The 19,742-nt window shown below is 39.3% G+C and overlaps 1 protein-coding gene across 1 annotated transcript; it reads left to right on the plus strand.

The window, feature by feature from the left end:
- Nucleotides 1–210: 210 nt before the first annotated feature.
- VPS35 (VPS35 retromer complex component) lies at nt 211–19,360 on the plus strand (the record flags this gene model as incomplete). Its single annotated transcript, XM_082005643.1, has 17 exons — nt 211–228; nt 1,539–1,637; nt 3,056–3,152; nt 3,931–4,054; nt 5,489–5,671; nt 5,986–6,199; nt 6,976–7,059; nt 7,512–7,621; nt 10,628–10,724; nt 10,814–10,962; nt 11,454–11,661; nt 12,178–12,333; nt 14,623–14,745; nt 15,689–15,868; nt 16,813–17,052; nt 17,771–17,914; nt 19,181–19,360. 17 exons carry the CDS (start codon nt 211–213, stop codon nt 19,358–19,360), a joined length of 2,406 nt encoding a protein of 801 aa, XP_081861769.1.
- Nucleotides 19,361–19,742: the final 382 nt, after the last annotated feature.

The raw sequence follows: 19,742 nt of genomic DNA on the forward strand, positions 1-19,742 counted from the left end.
GTTTTCTGTATGTGGAAAAGTATAGTGGGAAGAACAAGGGGGAGATTCCAACTGCAGAACAAGAACTCTATTAAATATGAGAGAAAACAGGGGCATGCCAAGGCTGCAATGCTCTATAATCATTAAGTTGCTGTTAAACTAAAACCTCTATTTGAATGAAGACGTCAATTTGAATCTGTCCTCAGAAAGATACTTGTGGGGACGCCAAGCATGGGGTGTGTGGGAGGGGTTAGTACCGAAGACACTGTTTTAAGAACATTAGGAGGATGTAATTTGTGGTCTGCTAACTTGTTAGTGAGATATAGTAAAAGAGGAGACCAGGAACCTTCTGAACACAGTGGATGAGGGGAGCGAGTATAAATAGTTGAGAAATTACTGAAGCTGCAGGGTCAGAGAACCTGCTGTGCAAATTGCTGTGCACGTGGTATTTGTCAAGATTAGAGAAGATTAATTGGGACACAACAACAGTGCGTTTATCTCTGTCAATATTTCAAAGAGGCCATCGGAAAACTGCAAGATTAGGAGAGGTTGGGAGGCTCTAATCAGATATTGAAGACTGGGCCTAAACTGTAGGTAGATGGTGGTGTTTGCTTGTAAGGTGTTAGGAGGAAGACTGGCTGCAGGTGAGGAGAGCATTAGGGGTTCTGACTAAGTAAATTTGCACATCTTGGAGGATAACTTAAAGGTGCTCATAGAAAGTAATCTCATCAATCTGGTAGAGGGCAGGGAGCAGCTGCAGTAGGAGAAAGCCTATTATAGCTGGGTTGCAGGGAAATCTAAGGCTGTAAGCAATGGATTTAATTAATATTACAAGAAAATGCAGTATGATCCTTGGAAAGGCAAAAGATGTTGAAGGTTTAAGTTGAAGGCCTGCAATGCCCATCTTTGGAGAGAGGTAAGAGGAAGAGGGTCACTGGGACAAGTAGGGGACATGAAGAGTTGTTGCTTCTCTTCAGTCTTCTGTTGCCTTCTGCAAGTCACTTCTATCTTCGGGAAAGCACTAGCTGTACTTTATCTTTTGGTTATCTGAAACTTGTCCTTAACAGAGTTGTGTGACTCATAAAGCAGATAATTGAGAACTTGTGAGTACAGGAAAGTATCTGTACAGTTGCAGTGTGTGGGGTCTGGGCATTGCTTTGAAGCTCCGTGGAAAGAAGCAACGAAGCTTCCTCTCAGCATAGTGATGTCTTTGCGTCCTCTTGGAGCTTTTTCTTGACAGATACTTGCACTGGATTTTTGACCTCTAAATGTTAGAAGGGAAAGGTTGACCCTGTTCTGTCTCCATGGCTTTGCACTCTAAAAAGCAATGGTCCTCACAGGCTATCCATAACCTCTCTCTTCCCTGCCCTCAGGTTTTTTCAGAGTACTGGGAACTTTCCCCCTTGCATATCACACATCTATTTCTGACAACTCTTGAGTGGTCACACTGCAGTGTCACTTGCACTGCGTTTAAACTACGGGAACCCAGTTTGAATGGAGTTGTAAACAGCTTCGTAAAATTGAGTTCTGTGTTTTTGGTTTTTTTTTTTTTATTCTAGCCAACAACACAGCAATCTCCTCAGGATGAACAGGAAAAACTCCTGGATGAAGCCATTCAGGCTGTGAAGGTGCAGTCTTTCCAGATGAAGAGATGCTTGGTAAGAATGTGACTTTAAAATGCAATGAAGCTTCTTGTCTGCTAGGAGTAAAACAGTAAATCGATGCTAAAAAAACCTAGTAATCTCTAGTGCTCTGAGGAAAATTAACCCTCTATGCATCTTTCTGGCAGAGGCTTTGCAAATAAATGAGGCAGCTACTCAGAGTGAGCCTTGAGTATTCTTTGAATGTGTCTTCCTGATTTTGCTCCAATATTTGACAAGATAAATTATAGAGATGCACCTGTATAATTTATGTGCTTGCATTTAAGTAAACCTAAACTGGGAATAAGCCTGTTATTTGATATCAGAAGGTTATTGCTCAAATTCATTTTATATGGAACTACATGATGAGAAACGGTTCTTGTTTATGTTTAGCATACTGTTGTTTCTTCCATGCAGTCTTTTTTTGTGATTAACTGTAGACTGATTCTTTGGTGACTGGAGAACACAATTGGCTAGGGTTGTGCTGAGATATTTATCTTGAAATTATAGCCAAGGCAGGCAGATGATGTCATCATGTGTAGTTTCTTGGGTTTGAGAAGCCTATTTTTATTTGGAGAAACTGCTTAAAGTTGCAATGAAAACTTAAATATTCCCATATATTTTCACATGGTTAGCCAAGCTAACTTTGTTCGCAGCCAAATGACAGTAGCAAGAAAGATAATACCTCTTGCAGTTTTGTACTCTCTGGAGTGCTTTTGAAATCTTTGAAGCAGCTGCAGCTGAGCCTTTAACTGCTGTCTGTGACTGAGTGACAATATACTAAGTGGATCACACTAGCAGTTCCTTCCGTTCTCCCCCAAAACTTAATGCTGCTTCCTATGGGTTGAACAAGTATGTGTATAGGTGGTAGATTAGAAGTTTGTCTTGTATCCTGTGATGCCAGGTGATTATATCCATCATAGGTGTAGGTTATGTGCAACCTAATAAACTATGGCTTTCAGTAAGGTGGTGTACTTGGGTGAGAAGAAGGGGAAGAGGAATCTAATTCTAACAGTGGACTGCTGGAAGTGTGTATCCTCTGTCTGCTAGAGGTTTCTTTATGAGATCTGAGCAAAACAATAGGCCAGATTGGGGCAGGGGAAATCTGTTCTATTTTGCTTGCTGGATAGAATCTGAGTGGTGGGTGGAGATTGCTGCATAAGCAAAATTTTCTTTTAATTTTTTGTATCATTAGTATTACATTTTATTACTGCAGCTCTGTCTTCAGATACGTCTTCTTACCACCATCAGATATAATGTTCCACTTAATTAGGATGAGCAACCTAGTACTAAATCACTTGATTAGAATCATCGCTTTCGTGATATTTACTTAATCTTTGCATGCTTTTTTAAAAAGCTAAAAGTGTAGCTTTCTAAAATACTGCAGTTGCCTAGTATTATTTCTTACAGACTGTTCTCTCTTTCTTCCTCTAAAGGACAAAAACAAGCTTATGGATGCTCTGAAACATGCTTCCAACATGCTTGGTGAGCTGCGGACTTCTATGTTATCACCAAAGAGCTATTATGAGCTCTGTATCCTTTGAAGAGGAAGCGAGTAGTTGAAATACTTCGGAATGAAATGTTCATGTCCTTTTTTTGGTACAGTGGCATCTTGTTGGTCTCAGATATTTACTAGCGCTTTTCTCCTCAATATTTAGTTATCTGGATATATTGTAGGAGAATATACCCTTACTTGCTCACTGTGTAAATTCATCTCTTCCTTTTGGTATAAAGTAGGTCTTTAATGTCTTTTGTATTTTCCCTTGCGAGGTTTTAGGAGTCTAATTCTATAAAAATATCACCTCTGTAAAACAACCCTGCTTGCAGTAGCAAAATCTGTAAAACCAGATTATTTTTGGCCTTTGTTATTATCTTAGCTTCTAACCATAAGTCAGTGCCTCAATGTGTTTACTTGTGCATACTGTGGTATATAAAGAGGGGGAGCCTCTTCATGAGACTTGGGAATAGAATGTGAATATATTCAAATACTACTTTCTCCATGTGTGGATGATATTCTTCTATGACACATAGTATGCCTTTACTTCAGATACTCTGTTCAATCACTTTCATTTGCTTGCTATTTTGAGTTAGGTTTCTTTCCCTGTTTTCTAATATGCTAAAAATGACAATTGAAGGCTTGGGGATAATTTTTGCACATTTATCCCAATAGTGACTATTGTTTTAGAAGTACTACGTACCTGGGCATGATTGTATTTGGTACAGCATCTTTCCTCGTTGGTGTGAATGAGCCAATTGCTATGTAAATCTGTTGTAGACGCTCTAACTTAGAATCCTTAACTATGAGAAAAAGACATGGCAATTTCTGATGAGCTACACTACTTGGAAATCTACCTGACAGATGAATTTGCCAAAGGAAGGAAGGTGGCAGACCTTTATGAGCTAGTACAGTACGCTGGAAATATTATTCCAAGACTGTAAGTGTGTATATGTTAGTGTTTTTTTGTTTAGACTGGTGAATAGTGGTCGGACTCTGGGTTCAGGTGATTATTGACTCTGCATTCTTGCCTGACAGCAAGAAGTCAGTTTGCAATGGTGATAAGTATTTCTGTGTATCTTAAGAGTGGATTGCTAATGAGACTTCTGAGATTTAGGCCAAGAGTGCAGCTGCTGGTCAGTTCCTCCTGCCCATGTGTTGGTTTTGCACGTGACCAGGATGGACGCACTTTGATCTTGGAATAAAGTTGGGTTTTGGGTAAAGAGCTGGTCAATGGAAGATTAACCAAGTACCATATCCTGATCAGTGAGATTGACTACATATTTATTAACTTTTTCCATTATTTGTTAATGAACTTGCACCTGAGGATCTAGGTCTTAGATCCTCACACACAGTAGATGCTTTGTAACCATCTGTCTCTTTGGAAAGTGAGAAGTGTGAGAATAAAGCTGAAAATTGCTATAACTCAATTCTTAAAAGCTTTGTGTTTCTGAATATGTGTCTTTGGCTATGTGTTAGGCTGCTAGAGATTATACTGGAAGGCTTATCTTTAAATATGTGACCATTGGGTTGGAGTAGATCTTCTAGATATTCAGACTTCGGACTCAGGTTTTGCTTGGTACTGCAGTTTGTGATTCCTGACCTTTATATTCATGCCAGGAAGAGGCTTTGGAGACTTTAGGCTGCATCTTCAGGCAGTTTCTGGAGTCTGGCTAATGACTACCACAATGTCTTTACCCTTCTGCATAATCATTTGAGTTGTCTTCCTGCCTACTTGATGTAGACTCTAGTTGTCCTTGATTAACAATTTTGGTGCTCTTATGGAGGTTCTGTGCACATCCGTGCATGAGGCAGAGGACTGTGCAGAGGGGGTTGAGGCCTCTAAACTGAATTTGTGAAGGTTCTGAGCATTATATGTTCTTTCTCTTTAAGATGAAAGGGAGCCCAAGTATACTGGGGCACTAGGCCTTTGCATCTTGCATGTTCCTTCTACCTGTTGCTTAATGTAGAGATGCTGAAGGAATGAGTCCAGGCCTGGGGATTTCTGAAGAGCGTAACACCTATCCTACTAGACTACAGTGTGAATGAGGCTTAACTGTTTCAGCATAATAGATAACTTATCTATATGTGCCAGAGCTGTTTTCCAGCTTAGTGGGATGCTGAAAGTATAGAAGAACTAGTCTGAGAGCATTCAGAACTTTATCCATTCAATGTGTAAAGCATTGTAGTGAGGTCAAGTGGCTGTTCAGACTTGCTGTACTCTGTAGCAGAGGAAAACAGGAGTTGAAAACTGACAAAAAAACTAAAATGATGGGACCTAGACCTAATACTGGCAGGATGGAAGAAAAGAAACTGTTGCCTTTAAGTGTGATGTTACTTTACAATTTACTGTTTGATTCTGTGCCTTTTGCAGGTATCTCCTGATAACAGTAGGTGTTGTTTATGTCAAGTCATTTCCACAGTCCAGGAAAGATATTTTGAAAGACCTGGTGGAGATGTGCCGTGGAGTACAGCATCCTCTTAGAGGCCTCTTTCTTAGAAACTATCTCCTGCAGTGCACCAGGAATATCTTACCAGATGAAGGCGAGCAAGCAGAGTAAGAAAGATGGGCTATAACTGTTAAAAACAATTTTTTTAAAGAACATATTTAAATTTTCTGTATGATTTTCTTCGGGTTTGAGAGAAGTAGATATGTTCGAACTCTGTAGACTTGACTGGTATTTTGTCCATTAAGAATTCCCTTCCAGAACTAAAGTTTCTCACAAGTGAGGATATGAACCTTTCTTATGAACCCAGATATCCCACCACACACTCCTCCACCCTCCTACCTTCTTAAACATTGGATGTTCACCAGCAGATGGAAGGATGCATGCCTCTGACAAGCTTTTCCTAACTTGTTTTCAATTGCAGTGAAGAAACCACTGGAGACATCAGCGATTCGATGGATTTTGTGCTGCTGAACTTTGCAGAGATGAACAAACTTTGGGTGCGAATGCAACACCAGGGCCATAGTCGGGACAGAGAGAAAAGGGAGCGAGAAAGGCAGGAACTGAGAATCCTAGTAGGAACAAACCTGGTTCGCCTCAGTCAGTTGGAAGGTGTTAATGTGGAGCGATATAAGCAGGTGGGATGTCTGCCCATCCTTTCTGATTTCTGTTACTTTTTGCAGATGAAACCAGTTTGGCCTTTCAGGTGATCAGCTTGAAGTATTACAGCTGTGCTAAAAGTTCAATAGTCCTGGTGCTTCTTGGACTCTTGACCTGGGGAAAAGTTCTGAATGCTAATGAAGCTGTACAGTGTGTTGTGAGGCTAAGGACATGACTCATGCATTTTTCCTTTAAGCTTGTCTGTAATGTTGACAAGAAATTTTAAAACTTCCCTTCCTGATTGCCATTTTACTTGCAGAAAAATGAGTTGATTTAAGGGATGTGCACACATACAATGTTATGTGATAGACTTTACCAGTTAAATGAAGCTATGCTTCCCAAAGCATTCAAGAGAACTGCTACTGCATGAAATGATGGTCAAGCAAATATGTTATTTAGAAGTCTGTCCCTTGTGAGTTCTACCATATAGTTGCTGAAAATGATTTTGAGCAGTACTGCTGAGACCCTGAGTGGTGGTATGTGCCAGCAAAGCTAGTAGCACTGACTTAATAAATCAAAGCTTGCAGGTAGTATGATGTATGAAAGGGACAGATGCCTGAGACCAGTAGATTTTTTTTTCTCTCTGAAGGATGGAACTGCTGAAAACTGAAAACCTTTTCATCAGAAAGCCTTTATGTGAAGAATAACCTGAGAGAGGGTAGAAATACTGCTCTGCTTGGATTAAATGCATGTGTGTGAATATAAACTTAGAAAGTAATTGTAAAATCACTGCAAGACTTTTTTCCTACTCTAGATTGTTCTGCCAGGAATATTGGAGCAAGTTGTAAACTGCAGAGATGCTTTAGCTCAGGAGTACCTCATGGAGTGCATCATACAGGTGAGCTGCTTAAAATCAGTTGTAGCGATGGGACATAGGGACACTTATTCCTATACTTTTAGTCACATTCAGGCTACTTTAACCTCTTCCTCATGAACTGGAAAACTTCATCACTGGGACTCTTACACAGTGGCTTGTCCCATATTTTTTTACCAGAGGGGCAGAGTGGAGATGTGTGTTCCTTCTGTTGGCAGAAGCTTGTAAGCATCTGAGCAGCAGTGCCTGCAGTATGAATTGTAATACTGGCCCCTCAGGTTACCCATTTGTCTTGCATTTCTCGCTTCATGCATTTACCCAGTCAAGGTCAGCTTGGGGAACCCTAAAGCATTTATAGGCCCAACCGTATTTACTGTGTAGCTATCTGCTTTAGAATTACTCTGTTGCATTTTACTACTGTGTAAGAATGGGCAAATTCAGGTTATAACTTGATGACTATTATTCTAAAACTTCAGGTTTTTCCAGATGAATTTCACCTGCAAACCCTGAACCCATTTCTCAGAGCCTGTGCTGAGCTGCACCAAAATGTGAATGTGAAAAATATAATTATTGCTTTAATTGACAGGTGAGTGACCAAGGGAGTGGAAATTGACTCAAAACTAAATTTGTGTTGTGCCCAAGCAGATGGTAATTCTTCTAGGATTTGAAAACTTTCAATGTTTGATATCACTTCACTGTTTCTGTGTTTTTCTATCAGCTATAAGGCTGTAAAGAATGTTATTTCTATAGTTTCTGCTGTCTGGACTCTTGCTTTTACATCTTCCAATGAAACTTGCTTTTAGACTGATTAAAACTTGTAAACAGATTAAGCCAGGAAACAACGCATTTAGTATTGACCAGTTTTGTGTTTCTGAACTGAAGTGGCAGCAGTGTTCTGCTTTGACAGCCATATCGGTCATAGGTACCTCTTGAAAACTTGAAGAGCTTAATGGCGAAATCATCTATCAGGGATACTTTACCTTGCAATCTTGGTCAAAGAACATAACATATGCCTCTTCAGAAAAGAGCTAATAGGAAATTGAACTACCTTCTTAGTTCTTGGTTTACCACTAGCTTCCTGCCTGTTCTTTCAAAAGCGTGTTTTCTTGTGGGGGTACTGCTTAAAACTGCTTGCACTGAATTAAAATATGAGGGAGAAATCTGAACTGAAGTTTTGATTTGTATTCTGAAAGGAAACAATGCAGATTATCAGTGAGTACCTGTATTTTCTTACTGCAGACAGGAAATGCACTTACATGGCCTTTTGAAGCCTCAAAATCCTTGTCTTTATATTTGCACACAAACATATGTACCTTTGTATATCTGGTCTGTGTACCAATGCATGGACTTCAGTTACCGTAGGGATCTTGAGTCCCACTGGCATTTAGCAATGATCAGGGTTGTTCTGGCTTTGTTTCTTTATCTTCTCTAATGCCTGGAGATGGAGCATGTGTATTATGCATGACTGGTATAACTTAGGATCTTGAATTTTTTACTTAACAAAACTGTAGTTTTTTTTTCTCCAGGTTACATCAGATCTATTTGTTCAGGACTTCAGGCTTATTGAGGTATCTTTCAGAATTTGTGCATTTGTCAGAGAAGCAGCTCTACTTTAATCCAGAGATGTTCACAGGAATTCATTGGTTTCCTACACTTTGCCATGGCTGAGATTTTTCATAATTTTGTTAGCTTTAAAAAAACCACAGGACCCACAAAAACCCCAAGTCCCAAGAAGCATTGCCTGTAACAATCAAATTTCTGAGACTCTCTTGAGACTACTTTCAACAGAGGTCACAGGATCTTTTGCTAGATTCTTACATTAGTGTGTAGCAATGTAATTCTTGCAAGAAGGCTTTCCTCATGTAGCTGTTGCTGTCACGTCTACTTAGAAGACTTAAACAGCTTTGGTATCACCTCCACAGTAAATTTTCTATTCTTGCTGTTACATACAACAGTAAGCAACTGACTAGTAGTGAACCTGCTGCCCTCCTAGTCTTACTGCTGTTGTGTTCTTGTGGGCCACGAATAGTGTCTTCCAGAGCCTTCTCATTTGGCTATTGGACAAGGGTAGAAAGGAAGCAGTGTGATGATTATCTTCTTTGTAGTATAGCTACTTGTACTTTTGACTGTAATGTGACTATAATGTTACTGCAATTGTTGAAGGATATGAGTGTATCTGTTCTTGGAATCCATGCATGTAGGGAAGATGTTGCTCTTGTGTTTTGATTGGAGTTGTTAGGAGCAATACTGCATTTCACTATTGTGTAGTTCAGATGTGAATCTGCCCCTTACAGGTAGTGTCTGCTGGCATTTCTCATCTCTATTTCAGCTGGCATAGGGCAATTGAAACTGAGCATCAGCAACTGCTGAGGAAGCTTGTGAAGCTTTAGTCCCTGCTCCCATGGGGCTTTCCTGTTAAAGGAATATTTCTGCAAATAATCTTGCTGCTTTGGGATCTTTCTTGCCTTACTAAACCATCCATAGCTTTTAATTTTGCTGCCATCTGCCTGCAATTTGATCATAGTTTGTAGTATGCTGGCCTTACCCTCTGAGCTGTTGCCAAGAAAAGCTGCCTTGTCCCTTTTCTCAAAGGCAGTGATTGTTCCTGGCTTTAGAAAGTCAGCTTGTTACCACCCTAATGAAATATAAGAGTAGTTCAACGTCTCTTTTTCCTGGCAGGGAAGTTTTTTGGCACCTTGACCTTCTCCTACCTGCTGCTTTGTTTCAGACCCAAAGTTCATTCAGAATTAAAGTTTAGCAACAGTGTAAGAAAAAATTTTAAAAATTTAATCCAGTGCCTTTTCCTAAATATTTTTGTAGGTCTTTCTCTAATTCAGAATAGAATAATCCCTTAGTGATTAGAAAGCAAAGATAGCAATGCTGAGCTTTTTCAGCTTTACCTTTGGTAAGGTTCTAGCCTTTCTGTAGTGATTCTTATCTTGTATCTGATTTCTGTAGAAATGGTGTTTGGCATGACTTTCTCCTGTCAGAGAGATAGCTCTACAGCATCTTTTGTATGGCTGGATTGCTGGATAGCAATCTTTTGCTTTGTTTTTTTCCCAATAAAAGTATTCTTCTCCATTTGAAATTTATTTTGTATTTTGCTCTTTGCAAACAATGGAAGTTCCAGACATGTTGGACTGTCTTTGGAGACAAAGCATAGTTAAGTCAGCATATTTCTTCTTTTTTTTCTTCTTTGGAGGCTGTTTTGCAGAGAATGCTACTGCATGCGTAACTTCAGTAATATCACTGAATGGATGCAGGGTATTTGCTCCATCAGCCTACCCTATACCTCTTTCTCTGCTGGAAAGAACGGATCACTTCTTGCTAGCTAAAGAACATGGATTATGAAACATCTGTCTTGTTCTTTCTTCATCTTGCCATGTCTGTCAGCACCCTTTTCCAGGACTGATATTTACCAGGCTCAGTTGCTCTTAGGGTTTCTGACTTCCATTAATTTCCTTTTTGCTTGTAATAGAGTTTGCAAGTATACCTAAAGGATTTGCTTTTTCTGCCAGTATCTCTTTCTGGCCTGTATCTGAGGAGTGGAGAAACTATGCTGACCAAGCTGCTTTCTTTTATCTGTTACCAGGTTAGCTTTATTTGCACACCGTGAAGATGGACCTGGTATCCCAGCAGATATCAAACTCTTTGATATCTTTTCACAGCAGGTTGCTACTGTTATACAGGTATGCTGGATATTCCTGCATGCAACTTTTGGGTTTTTTTGCAAAGTTATGTGCTTTTTTTATCAACTCAGTGCTGTCTTAAATTTCAGTCTCGCCAGGACATGCCCTCGGAGGATGTGGTATCTTTGCAAGTTTCTCTCATTAACTTGGCTATGAAATGCTACCCGGACCGTGTTGACTATGTTGATAAGGTGTTGGAAACAACTGTGGAGATATTCAATAAACTTAATCTGGAACAGTAAGTAAATGTCTCTTGCATTCTCTCTAAAATCTTGACTTTTACACTTCAGCATATTTGGCAAGATAGCAGAGACATGCTTTGGATGTATAAGAACTGCTTTTGGGCCAAGCTATATAGAGGATCATGATGAACTACTGACTAACCAGGACTTGCTCAGTTGCGCATAAATCTTACTGCACAGCTATAAAGCTACACAATGTATATGCCGAGCTGTGTGTAGTCATTACCTCTTCATCCCTTACAGCACTCAAGTTCTCCTCTTGCTGAATTTACAGCCACAGTCTCTGCTTCTGCTATCAGCAGCTTAAAATGTGTAGTTTCCAGTGTATATCCAGTGACTTGTTTTGGTACTTCATTTCCTGTCTCCCTAGCAGCAAGTTGCTTAGATGTTATGGTATACATCAGGATTGGTATTGAGGCAGACTTTAAATCTCTCTACGTGTGTGAACTATTGATTGATTGTGTTTTTTGCATATATTTTCTTTCAGTATTGCAACAAGCAGTGCTGTTTCAAAGGAGCTGACTAGACTTTTGAAAATCCCGGTTGATACTTACAACAATATCCTGACAGTTCTGAAGCTAAAACATTTTCACCCACTCTTCGAATATTTTGATTATGAGTCCAGGAAGAGCATGAGTTGTTACGTGCTTAGCAATGTATTGGATTATAACACAGAAATTGTGTCCCAAGAACAGGTATGACATAAGCTAACTTGAAATCATAGTTATTTAAACTACTGTTTGAAGACTTGAAAACACATACTAAGGGGCTTCATGCAGGGCATGCTTTGTTTCCTAGCCTTCGTGCCCTGTGTACCCCTGCCTCCCCTTCTTAGTAGCACAGGCTTTATCCCACTTGATAATTCTTCCACTGATGTTCTTAAACATTTTGTCTTTGCACATCTTCCCTAACCTCATCCTAGAGACTACTTCTGTTAGGTTTGAACAAAGATCCTGAATCACCTTAAAACACGATCTAAAGAAGCCTGGATAGTACTTCTGGAATCTGAATGTCCTCTGTACTGCTGTGCTGTCGCACTTGTGCTAAGAGGGACCTTTCTTCAGGGAGTAAGGCAAATACGTCCCAAAGCATCACCAACTAATAGACTTTCCTTTGTCAGCACTATGAATGGCTGTAAAGATGTTCACAGTTGCTGTCAACTTATGCTTATCGACCACTCTGGTTTAAACAGAGCTTATTGCCTTTAACAGGTTGATGCTATCATGAATTTGGTATCCACGCTGATCCAGGATCAACCAGATCAGCCTGCTGAAGATCCTGACCCTGAGGACTTTGCTGATGAGCAGAGTCTTGTGGGAAGATTTATTCATCTTTTGCGTTCAGATGACCCTGATCAACAGTATCTGGTATTGTGATGAGTGTTTCTGAATGCTTGTGCTCTCTGAACTGTCAGTTCTTGCATTACTTTACAGGAATTTAGTGTAGCTGGGACATCACTGCTCTGGCACATAGTAGAAAACATTATGTATGATACCTTGAATGGTAGTATGAAATATTTTTTTGTTTGGAGAAAGTAGGCGAGGACTTGAAGGCATTTGTGGATTTAAACTTTTCGTCCCATGAGGTGGCAGTTTGGATGCAACTATATTAGTTTGTGGTAACTAATGTTAACATTCTGACAACTTCACATAATCATTTATCTAAAAAGCAGCAAGCAAAATTTGGACCACTGTGCCATTTGCATTCTCTTGATACCAAAATACACCCCAAAGCTCAGAAAATACAGCTAATATGTTTGGCCTCAGGGATTTTAATTAGTGTAAGTATATGGTCTTCATATAGCATGTAGTATACAGCTGCTTAGTGGTTACAAATGTTTTTCCTCTCTGCTTGGTCCATCCTTAATAGTAGGTTTGATATGGCCTTGAAACTTATGTATTACGTTATTCATAACAGTTTGGGTTGATCCATCAAAACCTTTATGTAGCTCTGATGTTAATCTGCTACATCTAGCTTTAGTTTATTTCAAGTTTAAATGTTCTCCCTGTATGGAGAAGTGTGTTGAGGCAGAGGGATGGGGATATTCTATGCAAAATCCATTGTAAAAGCTGGCAGAAGATGTGCTGAAGTTGGATGCTGTTACAGATTGCAGCAGCTAGAGTCAGAGCTCAGGCCTGAGTAGGGACTACTGTGAAGTTACAGTTAGTGTGGTTGAAATACAACTGGCTGACTCTGTGTTAAAAGTTACAGCAATATCACACTGTATAAACAGTGAGACTAGACCAATATAATCCAGTAAAAGCTATACATAATGCTACTGGCATTCATTAGCTTGGATTTAAAATGTAATACAAAAATTGCTTGCCTGAAATGTAGAGCTTTGCTGCAACTAGTGGGGAGAAGCATAGCTTTAAGGCCTGTACAAGGATTGGAGACAGTTGTGTTTCAGGACCTCCTGTTCATTGACTGCATTATTTCTGAATATTGCTGGAGTAAGGCAGGAAGGTCAGCCAGATTCTCATTAATTTCAAGAACTATGTGGGTTGATTACAAGTGATAGCAAGTACCATATTCATATAGGAAAAGCCAAGATAACTGTGTTTAGGTGTTTGGTTGTTTTTTTGTTTTGGTTTGGGGTTTTTTTTTGCTAATAGAGAACAAAGTTTTCCTCAAAGGGATGCTGGCACAGAGGGAGCTGATGTATTTTTATCCCAAAAGACTGCATAGCTAGAGATGTTGAAGATGTTTTTGCAAAGCTTCTGAACATCAGGCTGTCTTCTTTCTTGTGTAGTAATGCTTAGCTTTAATCAGATTGACCACCTTTAAATGCCATCATAGGACTTGTCAAATTACCTTTTGGATAGAATTCTGTAAGCTACTTAACACATTTTAGTAAAAATGCTTACTAGCTTCTTGATGAGCGTCATGAATGCTTGTATCAAATTGTCCTACATTACAGGAACAGTAGGAAAAAATATGATTTTCACTGCTCTTTCACAGTATCTCACTTTAAATTATGTGTTCTGTATGGAAGAGATCTGAAATGCAAGTTCAGGTGATAGACAGAAAAGTATCATGTTCATGTTGTGTGTGCAGCTTGTGCTCAAAATTGAGAAAGGCAATAAAAGAAGCTATTATTAATGAGCATAATGATAAACTAAAACCAGGGAAAAATGGCAAAAGTTGTAGGTGTGGCTACCAGAATGTGGCACTATAGTCTTTCTCTTGGAATATGAGAAGCTTTATTGACCTATGTGTTTAGTTTCATGAAACTTGGTTTTTCTTTTACTTTCTTACCAGCTACTCTAAGAAAGAATAGTTGTCTTTGTAGCTTCAACTAAGTTGAGGACAGAATGTATCCAATGTCATTATTAAATGCAAGCTCAGGCAACTTCCATCTCACTGCATAATCCAAAATGTATCTGTGGTTAATACAGTACAACAAGTGTTGCCTAACACTTATTAAGCAGCTGTAGGAAAAGTTTGGGCAAGCAGCATGTAAAGAGCTACAGAGACTGCACAGATTTAATTCAAGTAAAGGAACTTGTATGTAGTCCCCTCAAAATTCTGTAACTTATCTGATGTTAACACCATGTCTTTCTGATGCTCTTGTTCCATAGAATGCAGATTAAAGTTAGATGCAAATAACACACCTCTTTCAAGAATTCTCTAAGCCTACAGTGCTTCTGTTTTAGATCCTAAACACTGCCCGGAAACACTTTGGTGCAGGTGGGAACCAACGTATTCGTTTTACGCTGCCACCATTGGTTTTTGCTGCATACCAGCTTGCTTTTCGCTACAAAGAGAATGCCAAAGTGGTAAGTTGACCTCTAGGTAACTCTTTTATACTTACTTCTTTTTGGCTTTCTTAAATGCATTTTGTCTGGCTGCAGTATACTAAGGCTTGATATAGAATGTTAGGGTTTTTTGCTGGAGGCAGATTTTTACTTGAAGTGTGAATGCTTTCTCATTTAAGGAGGATTTTTATCAATTCCTATTAAATTACCTAAGCACTTGAAGAATGGTGAAGCAGAAATTGTTTAGTTGTGTTTATTCATGAAGGTGACTGATTATGTGTTTTCACATGGAGACCAGAGAACTACAACACCGCAAGTGATGGCATGAAACTGATTTAGATCTGAATATTGAAATTCATCAACTTCTAAATCTGTAGCTATTCTATTTTAATGTTTCTAAAAGCAAGTGCTTCTTTGTAGGTTAATTTATATGGTAGTTGCAGAAGTGCATGCTAAAACAATCAGTGATCCATTCTGGCTCTTTTAATGCTTTCTGATTGAGACAGCTTAAATATGTATTTTTCCCTTATTGTTGGGGGACATATTGTGGGGAAATAAGTTAAAATGCTGTTTGTTAAAACACTCCTCAAAATGAGTGTTTTAAAATTCTCTTCCATGTCTGATGCTCCAGACTGAAAAGAATTTTTCTCCACTTAGCTAATTGGACTTTTACTCAGTTACATTCTAAGCACAGCTGTGGTAACTGCAATTCAGTGTAGACTGCTTGAGGAAGGTTTCTGTGAGCTGGTAGGAAACATGGGTGTGAACTTTTTTGTAAATGGAAGAAGTACTTTGTGAAGATCGACTGATTTACTTCAGTAAATAAGTGGCTGGAGTGGCATGTGGAAGACAACCGACTGGAGCACTTAACAGATCTGATTACAATATAGATTCTCTTTTCCTTAGCAATTTCCTTATTTCCTAGCAATAGTCTTGTTCAAGCTTTGACTTGTTTCACTTCTAGGATGACAAATGGGAAAAGAAGTGCCAGAAGATCTTCTCGTTTGCTCATCAGACCATCAGTGCCCTGATCAAAGCAGAACTGGCAGAGCTGCCTCTCCGTCTCTTCCTACAAGGAGCACTGGCTGCAGGAGAGATTGGCTTTGAGAATCATGAAACTGTGGCCTATGAATTCATGTCCCAGGTGAGTGTCCAACTATTCCAGTCACTGTCCTGTGCTACCTTAAGTTTGGCTTGAGTAGGTTTCCTGAACATTGACCCATCCAGTGTGATTAACGCATCTGGAACAGTTGATAGTTAATGTCTCAGGGTAGAAACACCTTATCTTCATTCTTGCTTCCCAGGCTGCTGTGGAATTAAGCTCCGTTGCTACTGATTTGAATATTCAGTCTGACAACATGTAGTACGTTGCAATGCTGCCTTCCACTCGCATAGTTGGCTCACTGGAGGAGTGTAGCTTTCTCAACATAAAATGCTCCTTCATTGCTTCTGTCTCCCAGCTCCTGTTATCTAGCTGGTATTGCCCTGACCATGAGAACTCTTTGAAAGTTCTCTAAAATTTGCAGTGTTCACAACTACCATGCTGAGCTTTGCTGATTAAAATCCTTGTATTGAAACCTGTTATAAACTGCTCTGAAAATACACTTAAACCTGTTACTTGGTCTTAAGCCTTGTTGCAAAAACCTTCCCATACTCCCCATCATGATAAAGAACCAACGTATTTAATGTTATCCGCATTGCAAGCTTTGTCCTAATCTTTTGTCCAATACTGCTACTAATACGCGTTCTTAAATGGAGTTGCTGATAACCTCAGCCTTTCCTCACTGTCTTGTATCAGTTGCCGTTGTAGCACAGTTCTGAAGATGTGAGCAGTATGACAGCTATGTACCTTCTATTAGAGATGTGGTTAAAGATTTTGAATCCTGTATGTTCTCTCAAGGCTCTTCATCCACATGGCAGCAGTGCTAACACTTTTCTTACCTACTCTGTGGTCACTGACCTACTGCTTAACTTCTGCTCTACTGCTTTGTGTGTTTCAAAGAACCACATCCTCTAGCAGGTGTGATTTGTTTTTTTCTGTTGTGTTCCAAAGCAGTGATTGAGAGTCTTGCTTTCTCCCTTGACTAGGCCTTCTCTCTGTATGAAGATGAAATCAGTGATTCAAAAGCACAGCTGGCTGCAATCACCTTGATAATTGGGACATTTGAGAGGATGAAGTGCTTCAGTGAGGAGAACCATGAGCCTTTAAGGACTCAGTGTGCACTGGCAGCCTCTAAGCTTCTTAAGAAGCCAGACCAATGCCGGGCTGTGAGCACTTGTGCCCATCTGTTTTGGTCTGGACGAAATACTGACAAGAATGGAGAGGAGGTAAGAATAAAGCAACAGCAGCGTAATACATCCTACCTCAGTAACATAGTTCTGCCTTTCTTCTGGAAGTGCTTACTTCTAAAGTAGACATATCACTTAGCGATATGGATTTGGTTGGAATGTATTCTAATATACAAAGCTTCTAAATCTCACTGCAGTGTAAGCTGCATAAATACAAAAATGGTTAAGACTCAAATTTAAGGGTGGAAGTACCATGCAAGCTTTTGAGTGACAGCTAGTTTAAGACTGGCTGTCAAAGTGCAGTCTGCATTCTGCATGTGTTTAGTATAGTAGCTGCGTTTGGATGTGAACTAGTAAACTTCCAAATTAAACATACAAGTTGTTGAAGTGAAAGGTAAAAAAAAAAAAAAAACTGTGTTCTTCAGGGCTTGTCATATAAGCTGCTGTAATTAAAGAGCAGTGTTTGAAATCTGTTTCTCAAAGTATGCATTAGTGTACATATTACAAAATTGAGTTCATCGATCTCATAATTGAAGGCTTTCAACAACTGTTCAAGTTATGTCTGATTTAACAAAACTTAAAATTGGTGGCAGTCAGACAAGGTAAGCTTTCAATGATAGTTTGTTCTGCACAGTTTGTGTGGTTTTGTGTTTCTGTGGTAGATGACCAGGAAATGCTGTATATGTGCCAAGGGAAGAGAAACTGGAGCTCCCTAAGGTTCTTTTAGTTCCTGTAACTTTTGGGTTTTTCCTTCTAGCTTCATGGAGGAAAAAGAGTAATGGAATGCCTAAAGAAGGCTCTGAAGATAGCAAATCAGTGCATGGACCCTTCTCTGCAAGTCCAACTTTTCATAGAAATTCTGAATAGATACATCTATTTTTATGAAAAGGAAAATGAGGCGGTGAGTGTAAATGCATTCTTTATTGCATCTTTTTTAAAGACCATTTCTTTAAGCTCTTCATTCACACATATACCCCAAATCATGTCTCTCTAGCTTGCTTTGTAGTCTCTCATGAGAGGCACGAGTTCTGGTAATAACAACAGAGCAGTCAATTCTTGATATGCTAGTAAAATTGTGGATAAAACTTTATTCTTACATGGGGGGAAGAACACCAAATGTTACCAGTTTAGTTATGAACGTAAATATTGTGAGACTTGGATACCTGAAATATTTATTAGATCAAAACTAACTAGGACTTAGAATCTTACTGCTTTCTCATCTAACTTTAGAGGTACCTAACTTAAGGGAAAGAAAATGCTTACAGCAAGGTCACTGCTAAGTGCACCACAAATGGTTGGTGTAAGCTTTAATTTCAAGAAATAGATAGGACATCTCATGTACCATCTTAAATTCTGCATCTGAAATGTGAGATAGTTATCTCATACATTTTCTGTTAGCAGATTACTAGTAAACTTAGCCAGTTTGAAAAAGCTGCTTGGTCAAGCAGAGATCAACATCCCATCTGATGTCATCATTTCATCAAGAGCAGCCATTAATGAATGTAGTTCTGAGAGAATGTCTGAAGAGATTTTAGGGATTTGCTGACTCTCCAGCAACTGAACAGGCTTCCTGCTATAGCAGTGCTCTCATATAGGAGATGCTGTATCTGATGGTGATGAAAATAAAACTTTGAATTTCAAAGCACTTAGCAGCTATAAAAACAAGTCTGTGGGTACAGTGGTGGTCTGCAGTGCATTTTGTGCTGTGTAGTGTTGGACCTAACACCATAGGCAGCTGTAATTTCCTAGGTAATGACTTGGTCAGTAAGAATAACTTTGAATCTGACATTACCATCCTGACTTCTACAAGAAACATTGTTACAGTGCACAGACAATCTGATTATGTGCTTCCTTTAAAGCTTTTAAAACTTGTATTGAATAAACTGGAGAGAAATGCTGCGGTAAAAGTTACAAAGCTATCAGGTTAATGACTTAAGTTCTTCACATTTGCTGGGATGAGCGGAATTTCCACAAAACTCTGAAATCAGAATGGTCCTATGAGGAGCAAGAGAAGGCAGTCTCCAACAGTTTGTCTGCATGCAGTCTTACCAACAGCTCTATGAACTGTCCAAATACCAACAGTTTAGCGACAGCTCTGTTAAAACTAATGTCTATGCAGTTATACGCAGGCCTTCTTGATGACTTCTGTTTTTATATTCTCCTGTAGGTGACAATTCAGGTTTTGAATCAGCTTATACAGAAGATAAGAGAAGATCTCCCAAACCTTGAGTCTACTGAAGAAACAGAACAAATTAACAAACACTTTCACAACACACTGGAGCACTTGCGTCTGAGGAGGGAATCGCCAGAATCAGAGGGGCCAATTTATGAAGGTCTTGTTCTTTAGGAAGATACACACTATACTTACTTCTTTTCATTTACATACCATATTTTTTTTAAGGTAGATTCATAGGCTGTGCCTTTCAGAAACGTCAAGTTAATGTTCATGTGTTCAGTCTGGCACTTCAAACACTTGTGTTGAGTACTCTAACAAATTTGAAAGGTTGGACCAGCGACTACAGGTTTCATCAGTTAGCATGGCTGAAATTTTCTTCGACATCCATGTGACATGGTAGGGCTCTTCTGGTTCTGATTTCTCTTCTGTCTGTTCACTGTTGCTTCTGTAGCACTAGAGTTCTAAACTGGCAGTGACTGTCATCTGAAGCTGTGTCTGATCCTTACAGGGCATCAGATTTTTGGGATTATTGTATGTCAGATTCTGCTTGTGC

The sequence above is a fragment of the Phaethon aethereus genome (assembly GCF_964289735.1).
Source record: "Phaethon aethereus genome assembly, chromosome: 13".
Taxonomy (NCBI): Eukaryota; Metazoa; Chordata; class Aves; order Phaethontiformes; family Phaethontidae; genus Phaethon; species Phaethon aethereus.